At 38.8% G+C, this 18,705-nt stretch overlaps 1 protein-coding gene across 1 annotated transcript in view; it reads left to right on the top strand.

Moving 5' to 3' along the window:
• LOC124860872 (ras-GEF domain-containing family member 1C-like) overlaps positions 1-17,542 on the top strand; it is a 33,237-nt gene extending 15,695 nt beyond the window's left edge. The window contains exons 2-14 of the mRNA XM_047354467.1: positions 2,639-2,860; positions 4,314-4,436; positions 4,551-4,688; positions 7,863-8,084; positions 9,085-9,159; positions 11,763-11,861; positions 12,193-12,295; positions 13,480-13,559; positions 13,637-13,732; positions 13,843-13,938; positions 14,029-14,152; positions 14,636-14,708; positions 15,892-17,542. Coding sequence (XP_047210423.1) covers positions 2,645-2,860; positions 4,314-4,436; positions 4,551-4,688; positions 7,863-8,084; positions 9,085-9,159; positions 11,763-11,861; positions 12,193-12,295; positions 13,480-13,559; positions 13,637-13,732; positions 13,843-13,938; positions 14,029-14,152; positions 14,636-14,708; positions 15,892-15,916 — 1,470 coding nt within the window. The 5' untranslated portion in view covers positions 2,639-2,644 and the 3' untranslated portion in view covers positions 15,917-17,542. The remainder of the gene's footprint in view (positions 1-2,638; positions 2,861-4,313; positions 4,437-4,550; positions 4,689-7,862; positions 8,085-9,084; positions 9,160-11,762; positions 11,862-12,192; positions 12,296-13,479; positions 13,560-13,636; positions 13,733-13,842; positions 13,939-14,028; positions 14,153-14,635; positions 14,709-15,891) is intronic.
• The last annotated feature ends 1,163 nt before the right edge of the window (positions 17,543-18,705 follow it).

Here is an 18,705-nt window from a genome sequence, read left to right as displayed (position 1 = left end):
CTTGATCTTTTTGGTTTGTAGCAGTTTAGTAAAGCTCCACCTTGCAAAGGTATTTATACCCACAACCACCAACATCAATTTATTTTATCACTGTTATTTGTGACAGAACATCACAAACAAGTACAAAACAGTGAAGTGGATGGGAAATGATGCATGGTTTTCAAAAGCTTGTACAAATCAAAGTGGTTTAGTTTATGCTTGTATTTTGCTTCAGTCCTGGCTGGTTTCCTGCTACAAACAGCAGAAATGTGATTAGTTTTGAAATAAGTGTTGCCCAAGGTTTCACCATCAACACCAGTGGTTTACCGACCTTCTTGTAATGCCTGGCGGTAGAACTGTTTTCTTTTTAGCCACGAGGGGAACTTCGAGAATGAAACCATCCTTGAAGATTAAACCTGATAAAAGTGGATGTCACCGGTTTTGATCTGTGAGAGGCGAGGGACACATATGTCTTGCGTTTTTGGTTTTTATTTTGGACGCACTTTGTATTTCAAATGTTGGGATTAAAGGAAGATTCTAATGTTTGTGAGATGAAAAGTCCACTCTAAGGATAACGGTGCTCTCTGGTTTTGTAGCTTGTGTGTGCAAGGCAAAGCTTGTTGACTCGTTGAAACGTCTTAGCCACAGCTTTCATAAAGACAAAGAGGTACAGGGCGGCGTTGGGGCCGCATAAGTGCTTGCAAGGTACAGCAGTCTCCACAGCAACTCAGTTGACCCATTTTCCTTCTCTACTGTCCGTTTGGGGTGGAAGATGGGGCCGGTTTTGGGGGGCAGGTTACTTTTACCCTGATTTTTAAAGCGGGTCACTAAGTGAATGGATCAAGAGTGTCTGATGTGGAGATGAATTGAAAACAGTAAAAAAACAAAAACTGGTTAGTAAAAATTTAGACCAATATAAAGACTCAAACAGATCAACTTGCGGAAAGAGTGAGAAAATGATTCCTTTTAGTAATTAACTAGCCTCATGATTAATGAACATTTATGTGCACATGAATTTAAATTAAGTTCAAAGAGATCACCATGTCATTATTAAAGATGCATCAACCAGGCTTTACTGATTTCTGGTTATTTGAAATCAATAAAGCCAGATTTCAGTACCTTCCGATTCTTATTTTGACTGATTCCTACAACAGATAAAATATATTTTTCAGTGTGTTGCAGGTTCTTGGAAAGATGTTAGGTTTTGAATCCAGAAGAGAAAATTTATGAATTTCAAGATCATCCCCATTGAGGCATCAAGGCATATGTTCTATTCTTATGTATTTTTTCTTAACTCAGAAAAGTAAATTCTCTTAGTTAATGTTGTTACAAAAATAAAATAATTAAAAGTTCTTAGTTTTGATGTATTTTTTTTTCAATTTGGGGAAAAAAAGTAGATTTATTGACCTGCTAATCACTGATCTTTTTAAGGGAATACAGTATTAGCCAACTCCGATTATTATTATTATTATTTTTTTTTAAAAAGAAAAACATCTATTTATGGAGCCTGTCCGGGGCAGGTCGCCAGTTTACCACAGGGCCAAAAATAAATATACTAAACGTTAGAACAAAATAAAACATTTTATTCAAAACACTAATATCCTAGTTCCCTTTTGTTAAAGTGTTTTATATTTTGTTCGGACGCTGAGAAACAAATCACATTTGATCATGCATTAATCAGACTTTTATTTGCCGGTACCAATTCTGGTTTTCCTTAAGGTCTGACGGGCCAGTTTTAAGACATTTGTGTAAACTTTGTTTTAAATAACAGACGTTGTGCTGCAGGTTCAATGATAAAGGTAGTAGTTAAAAATTCCATCAGAAAACCAAGGGATTATCCCAATATATGCATTAAGACATATGTCTCGAATCTTCTGACTTTTGTTTTCAAAGAAACTTTAATTATTAGCTCAAATTTGGTGATGTTTTTTGTCCCAAGCACCACAAAAGTAAACACAAACATATTTTTTGTCCATTCAACAGTCCCAGTCACAGCATACGTGTCAGCAATATAATAACGATTATACAACAGGATGAAATGCAATAAACTAAGAAGTAAATAAAGGTGATAATATTACAGTATTCTTTTTGTTGAAGGCTTTGTCAACAAAACCTCCACAAATATGAGAAGCTAGGGAGGATATGACATAAAACGTAACTTTAACCGGCTGTGATGGAAATCTTCCAAGGCTTAACAGAGGTAGAGCTGTTTAATATTTATAATATTAAACAGCTCTCTAATATTAGTATTATAATTCGGTGAAACCTAAACGTTAGTTTTCTATACAAGTGAACAAAGATGATACAAGTAATTATGGCAACTGTTTGGGGTTACTCATGATTACAATCTGACAGGGCAGCAAAAAGCACAGGCGAACTAATCAAGACGCTGAGCTAAATGGGTTATCATTTAGTCTTCAGCATTCTGTGAACCGGAGTTAATCTAATTTTGCCATCAATTCCCTTATTGGAAACCAGATTTACCGAAGATAATGGGATTGTCCACAAATCTAACTGCACAATGTTTTTTTTTTATCGTATAGGGTTATTACTAGGAAAGTACATGCAGAGACAGACCTGAATTTGTATGAGACTTATTTCCTTTATTCCTCTTCCTCATTCTGCGACACTTACAGCATTTTCTATGTTTGTGTTTTAGTCAGGAATGCCCCAGACTGTGTGCTCAGGCACCATGTTTACCACTCCCAGTGGTTTCAGCCCCCACCTGGCCTGCGCTGAGCCTGGGGAGGAGGAAGAGGAGGAAGCCCCTCAGGAGAGCCCCGGGCCAGCGGCTTGTCTGACTGACGGTCCCCCTTTCACCTCTGCTTCCCTGGAGACCCTGATCCAGAACCTGGTCCCCACTGCGGACTACTACCCGGAGGTAAACTAAACCCAGAGAATTATCCTATTGAATTAAATGATGCTTTAATAATTCCCACAAGAAAATTCAATTGTTGAAATATGACATATTGAGAAATTAAGATGACTAAGGTTAGGAAAAGTGACACACACAGAGGTCAAGTCACGATGACATCTAATGCAACATTGAAAAGTGACACATTTCAACTCTTTTTCAACTCCTTTGGTTGATGATATGGACCAACATTACTCTAGTCCTCCTCTTCTGGATGGCTGCAGTCCCTTTAGTCATACAGCTATAGGACTGGAGTCTCATATCAACTTTAATGTTTTTCCCATTTTTAGACATTACAACCACAAACTCCATTTTTTTACATTTTATTAGGTTTTAATGGGATAATGTAGTGCTTAATGGTGTTGTGAAAGGAAAGGGTTGCTTGGTTTCTATGTTTTTATTGTTTTTTAAGAAAAGTGAAAACTGGGATGAACACTTGTATTCAGACCACTTTTATCTGGCCTTAATGGAAAAGTATCAAGAATATTGTTTGAAAGAAAGAGTTGTGCTTCCAGTTTAGGCTCTAGGGCATCATAGCAAACATGCAGAAAGAGGTGGTCAGATTAGACCAAAGTTTTACTTTTTGGCTTAAATTCAAAACTCTTAAGTGTGCTGAAGCATGGTGCTGGCAGCATCATGCTGTGGGGTTTCTTCTCTTTAGCAGGGACAGGGAGGGTCCCCATCATTGAGGGAGCTAAATAAAGGACAGTCCTAAAAGAAAACCTGTGAGAGGCTTGAAGTCTTGATTTCCCTTTCAATCCAGACAAAGACACTAAACAGCCAGAGCTACATTAAAGTGGTTTAAAGGTATATTTAGGTGTTAGAATAGCTCTAATTGCTGTAACGCAATTGGTGGTTCCACAAAGTATTGACTCAGGGGGGCTGAATTCAAATTCATGTCACATTTTGTTTTTGTTATTTGTAACAAAAAAACACTGTCATACTGCTAAATGCTGTTCTATGACATACAATTCCAATAAATACATGCAGTTTACAGTTGTAATGTGGTGAAATGTTAAAAATGTTGCCTTGAATCTATAATTCAGTAACACACAAAACACTGTGCTCTAAATTCTTAATATGCCTGTTCATTGCTTTACTTTTGTTTGGCTACAAAACCATGACAAGAAACATTTTCTTCTTTTTTCTCTGTTTGTCATTGACCTGCATCCATGCGTCTCCATGTCAGCTTGATTAAAACCCTCCCTGTGATCATCTTCCAGATAAGAATCGCCAGAAACACTAAAACACTGAACTGCGGCCTGAGAGAGTTGTTTCAGTTCACAGTCTCAGTGCCAGCCGTGCTAATTTGATTATTAGCCCCAAGTCTCTGCTTAGTTTAATTACAGCCAGCAGCACTGCTTTTATGGATGCTGTTGTGGGAGCGTCTCACTAAATGTCCTCCTGTCTCTTTCCACAGAAAGCCTATGTATTTACACTCTTGCTGAGCGCCCGTCTGTTCATTCCTCCTTCCGAGCTGCTCTCCAGGGTGTGCGAGCTGTGCATCAAGCAGCAGCAGCTGGATCAGAGCCCGCTTGACACGGTCGGCACCGCACCGAACATTGTTACACGCTCCTGTTTGTGCATGATGCAGCTCAAAAGCAATGGATGTTAAGAGCAGTCATTTTTTTTAAACTTTTCATTTGTTAACCAACAGGTTAAAGTACGCAAGTTTGGTCCTAAGATCCTGCAGCTGCTGACAGAATGGACGGAAACATTCCCATCAGACTTCAGGGACGAGAAGATGGTCGGACACCTTAAAGACATCATCCGCAGGATAGCTCCATGTGATGAGGTGCCCTAAGATTATCTTTCTACAGCAATGAACTTATTTTATTGTAATTTTATGCGATCTGCCAATATGAAGAGGTGAATAATTGTTAAGTGGAAGTAAGATGATACATGGTTTTTAACAGTTTTTACAATTAAAAATCTATATTTTCTTCAGGTCTAATCAGTTTCCCTGTCCTTGCTGAAGAAAAGCAACCCCACAGCATAATGCTCCTACCACTGTGTTTCACTGTGGAGTTGGTGTGTTCAGGGTACTGTGCAGTGTTAGTTTTACACATATAGGCCAAAACATTACATTTTTGACTAATCTGACCAGATTGTTTTTTTTATTAAACTGGAAATTAATTTCACCTAATCAATGAATCTACACAAATAATTTACCTCCAAAGCAAGAAAAGCTTTTATTTTGTTTCAAGCAAAGATTTACATGTTAAAGTGTGAAAATGCCACCACCACCATGCTGTTATTATCATTTATGTAGCTTGAAAGACTCAATCTAACAAATCTTTGACGTGTTTACAGAACAGCTATATTTATACTGAGATGAAATTACACACAATTTGACTAATTCAGTGACCTCTTAAGTCAATCGGTGGCACAGGACTTCATTTAGGAGGATCAGAGTAAAGAAGGTGGATACAAAAGCACGCCACACTCTTTAGATTTTATTTGCAAAAAACTTTAAATATCAGGTATCAATTTTCTGCTTCTCAATTATGCACTATCTTGTGTTGGTCTGTCACATAAAATCCTAGTAAAAGTTCAAGGGCTCTGAATACTTTTGCAAGGCTCTGTGTATCACAGACAGGCAGCCTCAGTTTATTTTATGCCATTACGTCCTTTTTTTTGCTACTCCCTGCTCGTCTCACTCCTCGTGTCATAGTTTAATTGAATTTCCATTTTCAGTCTGTAGGGAACTGATCTACAGCTGAATTCTGCACGTTAAAGACCGACAGTGTCAGAGTTTCGTGTTTGGCGGTTGAAAATAGCTGAATAGCTCCGTTCAGATCATGAGTTCCCGAAGAGCGCGCCCTGAGGGTAAACTGCCTCAGGGAACCGTTGCTGACACACTGGGGTTTTTGGCTTCCCCACATGTCAAAAAATGTTTCTAAAGAGGAAAACTTCAGCGTTAAAAGGGACGTTGAACATCCATATTTGACTAATTTTGAGTAAGGAAGAGTTGCATTGTTATCAGATGTGGTAGAATTAATAAAGAGCAAGATTTCTTATCATCGCTGTGGTGGCTGACAGAAGTCAGAATGTCAGCGTCAGCTGAGGAGCCAGCTGTTGTACAATATTACACGGCAGGAGAGTGGAGCTGAGGGAGGAAGGAAGGATATTAAAGGAGTGGCTTTGATGCAGAATAGAAAGATGGGGATGGGATGCAGAGCCACAGAGAAGAGAGAGAGAGAAGAAGAAGGGTGAAGGAGGAGAGTGATGAAGTCCGAGCAGAGGAGCTGGAAAAATGGAAGGAGGTGGAGGGATGCTGGGCAGGTGGTGATAAATGCGCTGCTATTTACAGCTGGTTGTCCTCAGCATGAGTGTGTGCATGCATGTGGGAGCTTGGCTCTGGGTCATTTGTGAGACAGACTGACCTAATGGCCTCTGTGTGGAGCCATCTGCAGGGAGGGGCTCAGAGATTCAGACATTCTTAAACACAAAACGCTGAACACATTACTGCAACACTGTAGCAAACGGTGACATTTTAACCTTTAGTCTTGAGCTTAATAACTTCTCTTGCCCTAATTTGTTTCTTTGCGAAATGAACATGTACTTTTATGTCTAAATTAATTTGAGGCTGCAATGTCTTGCAAACGTAATCATTCTGTTTAAACTTTTTTTTACATTTTGTCACATTACAACCACAAACTTCAATGTATTTTATTAGGATTTTATGTGAGAGACCAGCACAAAATTGTGCTTATTTTTGAAGTGCAAGGAAAAAAATGCAAGGCTTTCACATTTTTTATACGAATGAAAATCTGAAACATTTGCCGTGTATTTTCATTCAATCGCTTTAGTCTGAAACTGTTAAATAAAATCCAGTGTAAGCAATAGCCTTCAGATGTTATCTAATTAGTAAATAAAGACTGTGTTAATTTCATCGCATAATAAATACAGGTCTGTGAAAGCCTTGTAGGTTTGTTAGAGAAAATCACTGAACATAAGGACCAAGGAACACAGCAGACAGATGAGGGATAAAATTGCTGAGAAGTGAAGAAGGATTAATATATAAAACAATAAGCCAGGCTTTGAACACCTCACAGAGCTCTATCCAGGCCATCATCGGAAAATGGAAAGAGTCTGAAAACCTACTAAGACATAGCAGACTACCTCGGCTAACAGGCTGGGCAAAGAGAGGATTAATCAGAGGAGCTAGCAAAAGACCCATGGAAACTCTAGAGGTGCAGAGGTCCAAAGTTCAGGTGGAAAATCTGTTGACAGGACAAACATTAGTCATGCATTCAACACATTCTGGCCTGTAAGAGTGGCAGGAGAAAAGCCTTTTCTGAATAAAGGCATTTTTGAAAGTAACTCACAAGAAGTCTCATTTGCAGTTTTCCAGTAGCCATGTAAGGGACACAACAAACATGTGGAAGAAGGTGCTTTGACAAGATGAGACCTAAATTGAACTTTTTGCCCTGCATGCAAAGCTAACACTGCACACTATCTGCAAGGTGAAACATGGTGGGGGCAGCGTCATGCTGTGGGGGAAACCTTTCTTCAGCAGAGACAGAGAAGCTGATCAGAGTTGTTAGGAGTATGGATAAATAAATACAGAACAATCCTGGAAGAAGATGAAAGATGCTTTTCTCACACTTTTCAAATTTTTGTTTCTAAAAAATTTAGAAACCACGACAATCACTATTTCTCTTCCACTTCACAATTATGCAGTACTTTGTGTTGGTTGATCACATAAAATCCTAATAAAATATCTGAAAGCTTTGGGTTTTGAAATGGGAAAATATTTAAGGGGTATGATTTTTATTTAAGCACATTTTAAAAGTTGTAGCATGCTGTTTCTACAACCAGAGTGCTCACTATGTGGCACCCCAGTCATTCTAATTCATGCCTATCACTGTTCTACAAGACCATTAATAAATTATTCATCAAAGATGTTATTGATAGCTTCCCCACTCCTCTGCTCATCTGTCCTCCCTTTTCCTCCCCTCTCCAGGCGTACTGGAAAACTCTAAACCAGATGCTGCAGAAGCTGAACCAGAGGTTGGCCCTGATGAGCCAGGGGGAAGAGAGCTTCTTCAAGGTCTCCCTCAACGCTTCCTCCATCTCTGACAAGCTTGTGGCTTTCAAGACCAAGCCCCCACCTATCCAGAAGGACATTCTCTCCATCTGCAATGACCCCTACATGCTGGCACAGCAGCTCACCCACGTGGAGCTAGTGAGTCCTGAGGGAGGGAGGTAGGGCGAGTAGTACGGAGGGGTTAGACAGAGGTCGGGATAAGAGACGGTAACGACGATGGACAAGGAAGAGAGTGGAAGGATGTGGGGGGAGTGTTAGGGTACTAATGACGATGAAGCATGAGTGGAGATTTAGTTCATTTCCGGGTCCTGAGCTTTGAATAACAATCATTTTAAGGAAAGGGACTAGAAGGATGCATGGAGTAATAAAAAATGGTTTAAAACAGAACATATAAATGAAATGCAATAACAAGTATATAAAAATAAAACTTAAAAACTGCGGCTTCCCTCAAATCGCATGCATGTGTCTCGATGTGGGCACGTTCAGCTGCATTTCTGCGCATGCATTTTTTTTTTTTCAACATGCCTGAGTAAGCCTGCACCCTTGTCTGAGCGGTGACATCACCCCAGAAGGCAGCAAAGTGCCCGAGGCTGCGAACAAAGGGGATAAAACCACTGCAGATATATATGACCTGATAGCTTCACACTCTAACACACACACACACACACACAAAGAAGAGAGGCAGAGAGGGACAAGTAGGCATGTGCAGCTCACACATTCTGGATTTTATGATGCTTTCTGTGGATTTAAAACCTCATGCCGGTACTGACTATCTGGCTCTTTATCAAATTTGATCTCAAACTGTGATGGGCCTACTGAGTCATTTCGAATTGCACATGACTGCTAGCTTTAATAGAAGGGAATATTGTCCCTAGTGTCATTCGGAGGAAATATGATACCTGTGAGTCACATCAGTGAGTCATTACTTCCTTCTATTGATTAGCCTCCATTACTGAAATTAAATAATTATTAATCAAACAGCTCCAGCCGATGTGTCTGTGACTAGTTGTACTATTCATGTTGTTGGGATTTGTATGTATTTAAAAAGTCTGAATGAAAAAGAAATCAGAATTAACATAAATTAAATAAGAAAAACTAATGAAAATCCATAAAACATGAGTGTGTGTCTGTTTTCCAGGAGCATTTAAGCCATATCGGACCGGAGGAGTTTGTCCAAGCTTTTGTTCAGAAAGATCCTCTGGATGGAACACAGGTAAACTTTCAGCAAGTGCATTTATAAATCTGTCTGTTTATGTCTGTTTGCAGATTCCAGACATCAGGTGTCAGTGCAGCGTTAAGCAGACATTCTCTACCGAATTAAGAGGATGTAAAGCTAACAGCGTAGAGAAAAATAAACTAAAACACCTAAAACAGAACTGCAGTAGATCAGTCAGATCCACAGCTTAATATTTAATGTAGGAAAGAGTTCAAAATAATTGCACCATGATAGTTAATATACAGTAGACATGCTCTGCATCGGCCCAAGATGGTCTGTTACTTTAAACTTTATTTTGAACTCCCAAGTTGAGTTTCATAATATAAAGTACACAATAATTAAACATGTAATAACCAATTAAGCGGACTGATTGTTTGGTCAAAAACAGAATTATACAAATTATAAAAGTATTCAGGCTTCATTCCGTTTACCTTTCAACCTTAAAAATAAGGGATCCCCTTCCTCATCTGTTTTCTTCAATATTTCAAAATAAACCTAATAATTAGAGATGTCTGAACTGTTTGTACCCAATAAAAGTTCAGTACAATATCACACTCCTTTTTAGCAGCTCATTCACCAATGACCTCTGGACCCTTGACAGTAACAGATATTTTCCCCCACAGCAGTGTATGCAGCTCCAAGGTGGGTTAACCAGGTTAAGAAAGCCACTATAATGCTGTGTCACTCATTTGTTTCTGAAGGCATTTCTGACTCCACACACTCAGCTACAGTCTTCAGTTAACTCACATCTTGCTCCTGCTGACAATGTTGTCATGCTGAGCAGTCAGCTAAGGAGCTGGGCTAACATTAGCATGTTTACTCTCTATTTTAATGTGTATTGGTTATAATTCGGCTTGTAACCTTTTTCAATGCAACTCCAGTAAATCAAATGTAGGCTTCAGAAACATAGCGCTTCGCTTTGAAGGAAGTAAAATTTCAGTTCTAGTGTTTTAGCTGCGCTCTTCTGAACTATTGTACATCCACTATGTTGCTTCTATGTTGTAGTGATGCATCATGCCACTCTGGCAATGACTGAACTGGGTACAGTTTGGTGCAGAGAGGATTGTACCGTGGGACTGTTTTTCAGGAGCTTGCTTGACCCCTTAGTTCCCATAGTTCCTTTGGACAATTTCATGCTTCTTACTTTGTGGGAACAGTTTGGTCCCTACCTATTCCAACACGCCCGCACGCCAGTGCACAAAGCAAGGTCCATAAAAAGATTGAACCAGCCAGAACACCCTTGGGAGGAATTCAACAGGAGACTGTCAGCCAAGACCTCACAAATCCACTTCTAGAAGAATGGTCAAAAATTCCCATAAACTTGGGTGTGGTGCTGATGGTGTAGGGGCGAAGCACGCGATCATATGCTGAGGCTATAGTCCTCGAAGCGGCTATCCCGGGTCAAAAAAAGGCCACTAGTGCTGAAAAAACATATCTTTAAAAGAAATTTATAAAAATTCCCATAAACACACACCCAAACCTTGTGGATTACTTTCCCAGAAGAGTTGAAGCTGTTACAGCTGCAAAGTGTGGGCCGACATCATATTAAACCCCATAGATTAAAAATTAAATGTCACTCAAGTTCATATGTGTGTGAAGGAAGATGAGCTAATACCTTTTCCAAAATAGTCTATTTCTTTCGTTGTGAATGTAATTGTTAAAAGTGATAAAGACGTAGATTGTTTGGAAAATCCAGATTGTTAGATGAAGACCTGTAATTGGTTTTCCAAGCCATGCAGATAAAAGTCAGCCATGATTGCTTAAAATTGTCTGTGCAAAGCAGAGACATATTTAGGGTGGTGTCTTCATCAGGGATGTCTTGATCAGGTATTGGGATCTGATACAGACATTCCTAGAAATGACAGTAGTGACTGATCATAATTTTAGACATTCACGTGTTGCACTGAATTAGAAATAAGGCACCTAAACAGCCAAATTCAGATGTCTGATTTAGGACAATTATAAATGTATCTCAAACTGAAAATATGACTAGTCTGAATTTAAGTGAAGGATGCCCTGTAACAGAACCTTCAATATCAGTAACAAGACATTTTTGCTTGAGTGGTAAAGCTGGTGTCATAAGTCCAAGGAAGAGTAACACTGTGATAGTTTAAAGGTTGTTATGGACTTGTGAGGTTAGAATTAGGAGTTATTTTGTACTCCTACTGATCCTAAATGCCTCGCCAGATGAACCCCTTCAAACAGATAAGACATGACAAAAGTGCGGAACATTAAAACATTTTTACTTTTGTCATTGAGAAAAATAATAATCAGGTTTGTTTACTTACTCATCCACAGCCTTTTCTAACCCTCAATGAATGAGGTATGAAACAGCAAATACATTTTAAGCTGTTCTTCTATCTATTGTTGGACATTTGATGTAACCATGGAGATTTCTTTTCCCTTTGCTGTCCCTTGAACTCCTGTTCCCCTTTGCTCATCCTGTGCTGGTTATTTTCCATTGCCTTCCACCATTCCTGTCGAGTTTACTCTCAGCTTGCTGTCTTTGTCATTCACACTCTCACAGGGGGTCAGCCTGTACACAGGAAGCTAATTAGTGTCGGAGCAAATCACTTGTGTATGTGTGTATGTATCAACAGCAGCCATCTTTCAGCGAGCAGAAGAAAACCTCCAACCTTGAAGCCTACGTCAGGTGGTTCAACAGACTGTGCTACCTGGTAGCAACAGAGATCTGCATGGTGAGAGACAAATGATGGCGCTCCCTTATTCTGTCACTGGAGTTTAGCAGAAACAGCACACTGAATGTTATACTGTGCTGATGTGAAGCCCTTTTCTCAGAAATTATATTAATTATTTAATATCATATGGAGTTAATGTCAAAATGTTTATATATTTATGTTGAAAACTATAATTTGCACATTTTTTTCCTCAATTTTCTTGAATATTCACTTTTAATTACCAAACCAAGGGGTGTATTAAAGACCACTACTGCCTCCTTGTGGATGTTTTGTGTTCCTTCAACCAAAATCATAGAAATGAGCTGAAAAGTATTTTGACAACTTCTTACAGCCAGCGAAGAAGAAGCAGAGAGCCACAGTGATTGAGTTCTTCATCGATGTGGCCAGAGAGTGTTTCAACATTGGAAACTTCAACTCCCTGATGGCCATCATCTGTGAGTTCCCTATTTTACAGTTACATGCTGTAAGCTAATGTTTTTAAAAATATAAGAGCTATTAGTTTATTTTGATCTATTAATAAAGCTGCAGTGAAACCAACAGAAGAACAATATAGATCAAAATTTGGTGTAGCCAACCTGCCCTTCGTCTTGTTCTTTGTAGAAAGGAGAGGTCTTAATGACACTGGGTGATTGTTTTGGGGTTGCTGTTCTGCTGCAGACTAAATTTGGGGTCAAACATAAGCCTCAGGGATTGTATTGCATGATGTATCTGCCTGTTTTTTGCAGCATTAAGAAAACTGTTACTCTTAACTCCAAATCCATTTACAGAAATGCAACTGCAAAGTTGCAGTGAACCTCCACTGCGCCTCACTGTTGTCTACACACGGTCATTGTGCTGCTCTTTGGCCTTTTAGTGATCAAACTCCCTTCTCTTACAGACATATATCAAATGTTGAGTGATCGGTCCAGAACACATACTGCCATATTTCTGAACCTTCTGAGGTTCTGAACTTGGTAATTTGTCTGAGTCAGAAGTTTTCTTTTTTTTGGCTGAAACTGTTTCATGAAGAATAGATCTTGTCAGACCTCTCCAGACAGTCGATAGATATACTGGTTTGTGCAGGTTTCAGAGCTCACGTCGCTATTCAATCTTACCTGAACTTTAAAGGGAAATACATAAGCTTGATGTTCTACCTATTACCTGTTTCTTTGTACATCTTGAAACTCCATTCTGCTTTGAAACCTTTGCCTGGTAGAGACTCTGCTGATTCAGTGCCTTGGTTTCGTCTTGCATGTGCCTTGAAACTGTCTTCCACAACCTCACGTTGGTAGCAGAGTTTGGCTGTTCCTCGCCCATTCTAAGCCCCCTACACTGCTGTCTGATTCAGGATAAATTTCCACCTAGATGTGAAATTGATTAATTTTAGTGCCTGTTTGTTATAACTGGGTGATCATAAATTTCCCTATAAGAACTAGTGGGACAATAACACCAAGTATTGATTTGATTTGGATTTTTCCTGTGTTTGCTCACTTTGCATTTTGTAAATTGTTCAAATGGGCAAATATTTATTTTTCTGATAAAATTCTTCCTTTATAGTATTTTTTGTGTAACTTTGTGACAAATTGCCCATATCTATGCCGGCCTTGATTTTAAATAATAACATCTATTTTCTCTGCAGCTGGTATGAACATGACTCCTGTATCACGACTAAAGAAGACATGGAGCAAAACCAAAACTGCCAAATACTTCATTCTTGAGGTAAACCCAGTCCTTTCTCCGACTTCGTAAAATAGGCAGGTAATACCTTCAGGCTGACTTTTTGTTGCCGTTTGCAGCATCAGATGGATCCCACAGGAAACTTTTACAACTACAGGACTGCCCTGAGGGGTGCCGCCCATCGCTCTCAGACTGCCAACAGCAACAGAGAAAAGGTGAGGCCTCAGCATGACTGCTCATATTCAGAAAGCATTCATGCTTTGGTTCATTAGATGTCATTATTTAATCATAAAATGAATTCTGTTCCTGCTTCCGTCCTACCCAGATTGTGATTCCCTTCTTCAGCCTGCTGATTAAAGACATTTATTTCCTGAATGAAGGCTGCGCCAACCGCCTGCCTAACGGCCACGTCAACTTCGAGGTGGGCATTCGTCCAACCATACCATTTTCATTCAGTTTCTTCCACTTGACTTTGGATTTTGAAGTTTGGTTTGTTTGGTTTGCTGGTTAGAAATTTATGGAGTTGGCTCGACAAGTTGGAGAGTTCATGACATGGAAACAGGTGGAGTGTCCATTTGAGGAGGATCGGGCCATCCTGCTCTACCTTCATACTGCTCCCATCTTCAGCGAGGACGGTGAGGAGCATTTAAATTAGGCTAACACAGCCCTATGTTCTCAATTTTTTAGGCATTTGAGTTTTTGGGTGATAAAGATGATGTTTAATGTTCCCAACTCAGAGATGACAATTCTCAGAGACCCTGATTATCTCTTGACTGACATTTATTTATTCCTACTCTAACATCCCAGACCTATTGTTCTTTTAAATAGATGCTTCAGCCTTTGTCAAGTAAAAAAAAAATCCAAAAAGTAGAAACTGACTTCAGTTCATGCTTCCAGTAACTTAATTTATCTGTTTAATTTCTATTTTCCACTATTATCAAATACTAAATGTAGTGTAATATGTATTTGGTGCTAAAAGCAAAGATTAACACACCTAACTCCCCAAACTTCAATTCCTACTGTGCCATTAAAGCGTTTTTTTAGGCTGCCTACAGTTTTCATTTTTTTTACTTAATAATCCTCTAAACATGTCCTTTTCTTCTCCTGCCCCTCCCCAGGACTCTACCTTGCATCGTATGAAAGTGAAAGTCCTGAGAACCAGGTGGAGAAGGACAGATGGAAAGCACTCAGGTGAGAAACTGTTAAAACAAACCTGTAAAGAGCTTTTCTGGTCCTACTGACAACTCAAAGCACTTTTTCTCAAGAGCCACCTTCACCCAGCCTCACTCATAAACAATTCACATTTCTGTAAGCAACTTGGGGATTAGTGCCTTGCGCAGCAGAGGCTGCTGGATTCAAACCCACAGCTTTATGGTGGTGGAACAAGTACTCTTCTTACTAAACTGCAGATGTTATTATGTCCTAAACTACAACCTACATTTCTTCATAGAGTTCTTTGCTAGAAATGCTCATAGTGATTGGGTTTGAAAAAATGACTCACCTGCTTCTGTTTTCATAAAATGTATGCTTATATTAATTTTTGAGGGTTAATATTTAACAGATCAGTGGTTTCGTGTGTAAATATATATTGCTTTCCATAAAGAGGTTAAATCTTTTTCAGACGATATCTAATATGCTTTAGACAACAGGCACTCTATGAACCTGCCAGGGATATGAATAATTTTGGGCTTAACTCTAAATAAAAACCTGGACATAGTTTCTCATACAAACAAAGTCTCCATAAATAATCTGCATTACCTTCTCATTTTAATATCATACTAAGAATATAAAGGTCATATTTCAGAAGTGCTGGCTGAGCTCCTGTTGATGCAACTGTCCTTATCTGACAGCCCAGAGAACCACAGCAGTTGTACGGCTGCAGAACATCAATGCAGCTTCCACTGTCCAGCACAATATTGTGCAGAAATGTACAGCCCAAAATGATGTTGCACACTTTCTACCGACATTTACTGACATTTACCATAGAGCTCCTCCAGCTACTACAAAACGGAGCCATCTCTCCTTCTGAATCCTTAAAGTAGTGCCCCACTATTTCCCTTAGTTGAGTGTCTACCCACATGATCACTGTCTGAAAATCCAAAGAAGCCCTATGTGGAGAGAACAGGCAAAGTTATGGCTTAGACACACCAGGTTTCACTCCTTACATGCAATTCCAGATTTTGGTATAACTCAACTGTGCATTCAGAAGAAGAAATCAACTTAAAACCATCTCATCACTCAGCAAAATAAATATTTGAGATCTTGAAACAACTACATTTTATTTGAGCTTGTGGAAGTCCTGTTTGATTATGTGCAAATAACACAATTGAGAAAAATCCTGATGGAGTTTTATACTCTTCTTTTGTCTCATCAGGTCGAACGTTCTGGCAAAGACATGAGGCGGGGATGGTACCTAACCCTCCCACCACCAAAAGAGGAGATGTGTGTGTACTCTTTGCACTTAACAGAACTGTGAAGGAACCTGAAGCTGGTACTTTGGTGTTTTACTACAAAGAAACTGCATCAAGATCAAAAAGAAAAAAAGAAAAAAAAACATGATGAACGGGATTCATCGAGACAAGTGTGAAAAAAATTAAGTTCTGAAAAGAAAACGTTAAACTATGAAAACTGGAACAAACCTTTTTCTTTTGGATATGAGCGAGAAGCTCCGGTATGTCGGAGAGGGACACAGCATCTCCTTCCCTTTATGTGTGTTTACTCTGTGGAGACGTTTACTACTTTAGAAACTACAAATACAGGGAAAACCACTTTATAGTAATTCCTACTGATGCTGTCTTGTGTATTTTTCTCCTTTCTCATTTCCTTTCTCTTTTTTCCTCCTTTTATTCAAAGCTTAAGTATTTAACTTTTAACCGTAAAGTACTGTAACAAACCAGAAAGTGACGTAAAGGGCGCTGGCTAGCTCTATTTACACATAGGGGAAGATGAAAAAACATCATGGCTGTGCCTGATGTGAAGCACTGTTTCATGTGTTTATGTCCGTTGCACTAGAATGACTGGAGACCATGTTTCATCATATTTGTTTTATTTATTTTATTTTAAGGAATAAACCGGGTGGGGAACATGAACTTTTTAAAGTGTTTACTCTTTTTAAATGTATTGTGCCATTAATATCAGCAGAAACCTGCTGTAATAGTGTAACTGCAGGAGTTATAGGTCAACTGTAGAGACTGTGTACAGATGATAGGCCCTCATCTTTCTGCTCCTCAGGAAGTTCTCTCTGACTGATGTTCAGTTGTCTCATATATTTATTGGAGCTCTCTGTGCTGACAGATGTAAAGTTTTTATTGTAACTTTTCCTTTACAGTATATGAATTCCGACAGCATGCTGAGTCAGGTGGTTTCAAAGGGGCATTAATGTATAAAAAGTACTTTACAGTGAAGATGTGACGTTGCATTAAATAGAAGGACAACAGGACACCTGTACCATATGAGCCACTGCTTATCATGACAATTTCTTTGACTTGAAGTGTTTGGTTTTTTTTTTGTTTGTTTTGTGAAATTGTCAGTGAATTTGGGAATTTTGCTGTGAGAAAAGGAGTGGGTGCACTATAATTATTGGCTTGATTCGGGTCGTTATTGATCGATGTCAGTGTTTTCCCCTGACAAGCACCTTTCCCATCTTTATAGCAAACTGGTTTAGGTCCTCCTAACTTATTTCTCATCTAATTAATTGACTTTCCTGTAACATGTTCCCCAATACATTTGTAGAAAGACGAGGATGTGATGTCAAACCTACTACCCATGGTAATTTAAATAAATCTTTTGCCTGTGCTGTTAAACGTGTCCTAAATGACAATCATCTACATTACCTGCCATCAGTTTTAATCTTTATAAGTGTTATCAGACTGCCAAATCCATCAGTTTCAAACATAAATACTGTTTGTGAGCAGTCAGAGGAGTTGTCCTTCTTGGTGCAGGGACATCTTCGGCTCTGACATCAGAGCAGGATTTGTGACCAATTCCTAAAACACCTTCAATAAAAGTTAACCATGTCTACTCTTCCCTGTGTCACGCGGTCTGATTAAAATATACTAAACTATGTTTTTGTTCAGTTTCACAGTCTTAACAAAAGTCAATATGGGGGATTTTTTTTTTCCTATCCACTGAGCAAAGACAACAAACTTGGCATTTAAGTTGCCAAGATGTCAGCAGTCAGCAACACTGGAGGAGCTGCAGAAATCTCTGGTTGACGCTAGTTCCTACTGAGTTTTCAAATCTAAATGTCAAATTGGAAATTTTAGGGAATGATAAAGCTGAAAAAAGTGTAGAAATCCAAATATTTTCCCTTGTGTTGTTTTCCATTTTGACACCTACACTGAAAAATACTAGAAGAAGGTCCATACTTTTCCTGACAGGACACGAACTCTGCTTTCAATAATATCTCACAGGGGCGGCCCTGACGGCAGTATGGGCAAGTGCTAAGGGCACCGTGCATCTATAGGGGCGCACTGAGGGCTGAGGTTTTTTATCTCCATACTATCGTCATACTATACTATTTTCTGCAATTACCAAAACCTACTACAACTTATATGAAGCGTATTAGTCAAAAGGTATTCCTTCAGCAGTGGACAGTTTTAACAAGCGTACAGCTGCAGCCAGCCGATGTCTGTTGAAAATCGCTAGCTTAATTGGAGCAGAAGGTAGAGCGAGCATAACGTTACATGCAGCAAGTGGACGATTAGCCAAAGGTGGTTTACTTGGAAGGACGACAGATTAAACATCGCTAATTTAAAATATAATAGCAGCAGTTTCCATCAGTGACTCCCACCTGAGAGGAAGTTGGAAAGAATTCAGGTGTAGAAATAGCGGACAGTTTTTCTACTATGTCCTACTGGGTAGACCACTGTGGAGGACCAATCCTGCCATAATTAAGAATATAGGCAGAAATAAATAAATATTCAATAAATACATAAGCAAACGATTAAATACACAAAAAATACAGTAAAAAAAATAAATGTAGACAGCAATTAAATTATTCAATGAGACATAAATGTATATATCTGATTTAATTATTTTCTTTATTTATAATTTTATAATAACTTTTTAATAATTACCTATTTATTTATTATCCTTTACAATTTTCAACTTTGTTTATTAATACCTTATTTTTAAATGTATTTATTTATGTGTATGTTTTAATATTTTCTGTCTCTTTTATTTTTCC

Source organism: Girardinichthys multiradiatus, chromosome 23, assembly GCF_021462225.1.
Source record: "Girardinichthys multiradiatus isolate DD_20200921_A chromosome 23, DD_fGirMul_XY1, whole genome shotgun sequence".
NCBI lineage: Eukaryota > Metazoa > Chordata > Actinopteri > Cyprinodontiformes > Goodeidae > Girardinichthys > Girardinichthys multiradiatus.
Note: the sequence above shows the minus strand (reverse complement) of the source record. Positions and strands in the feature narration are given on the sequence as shown.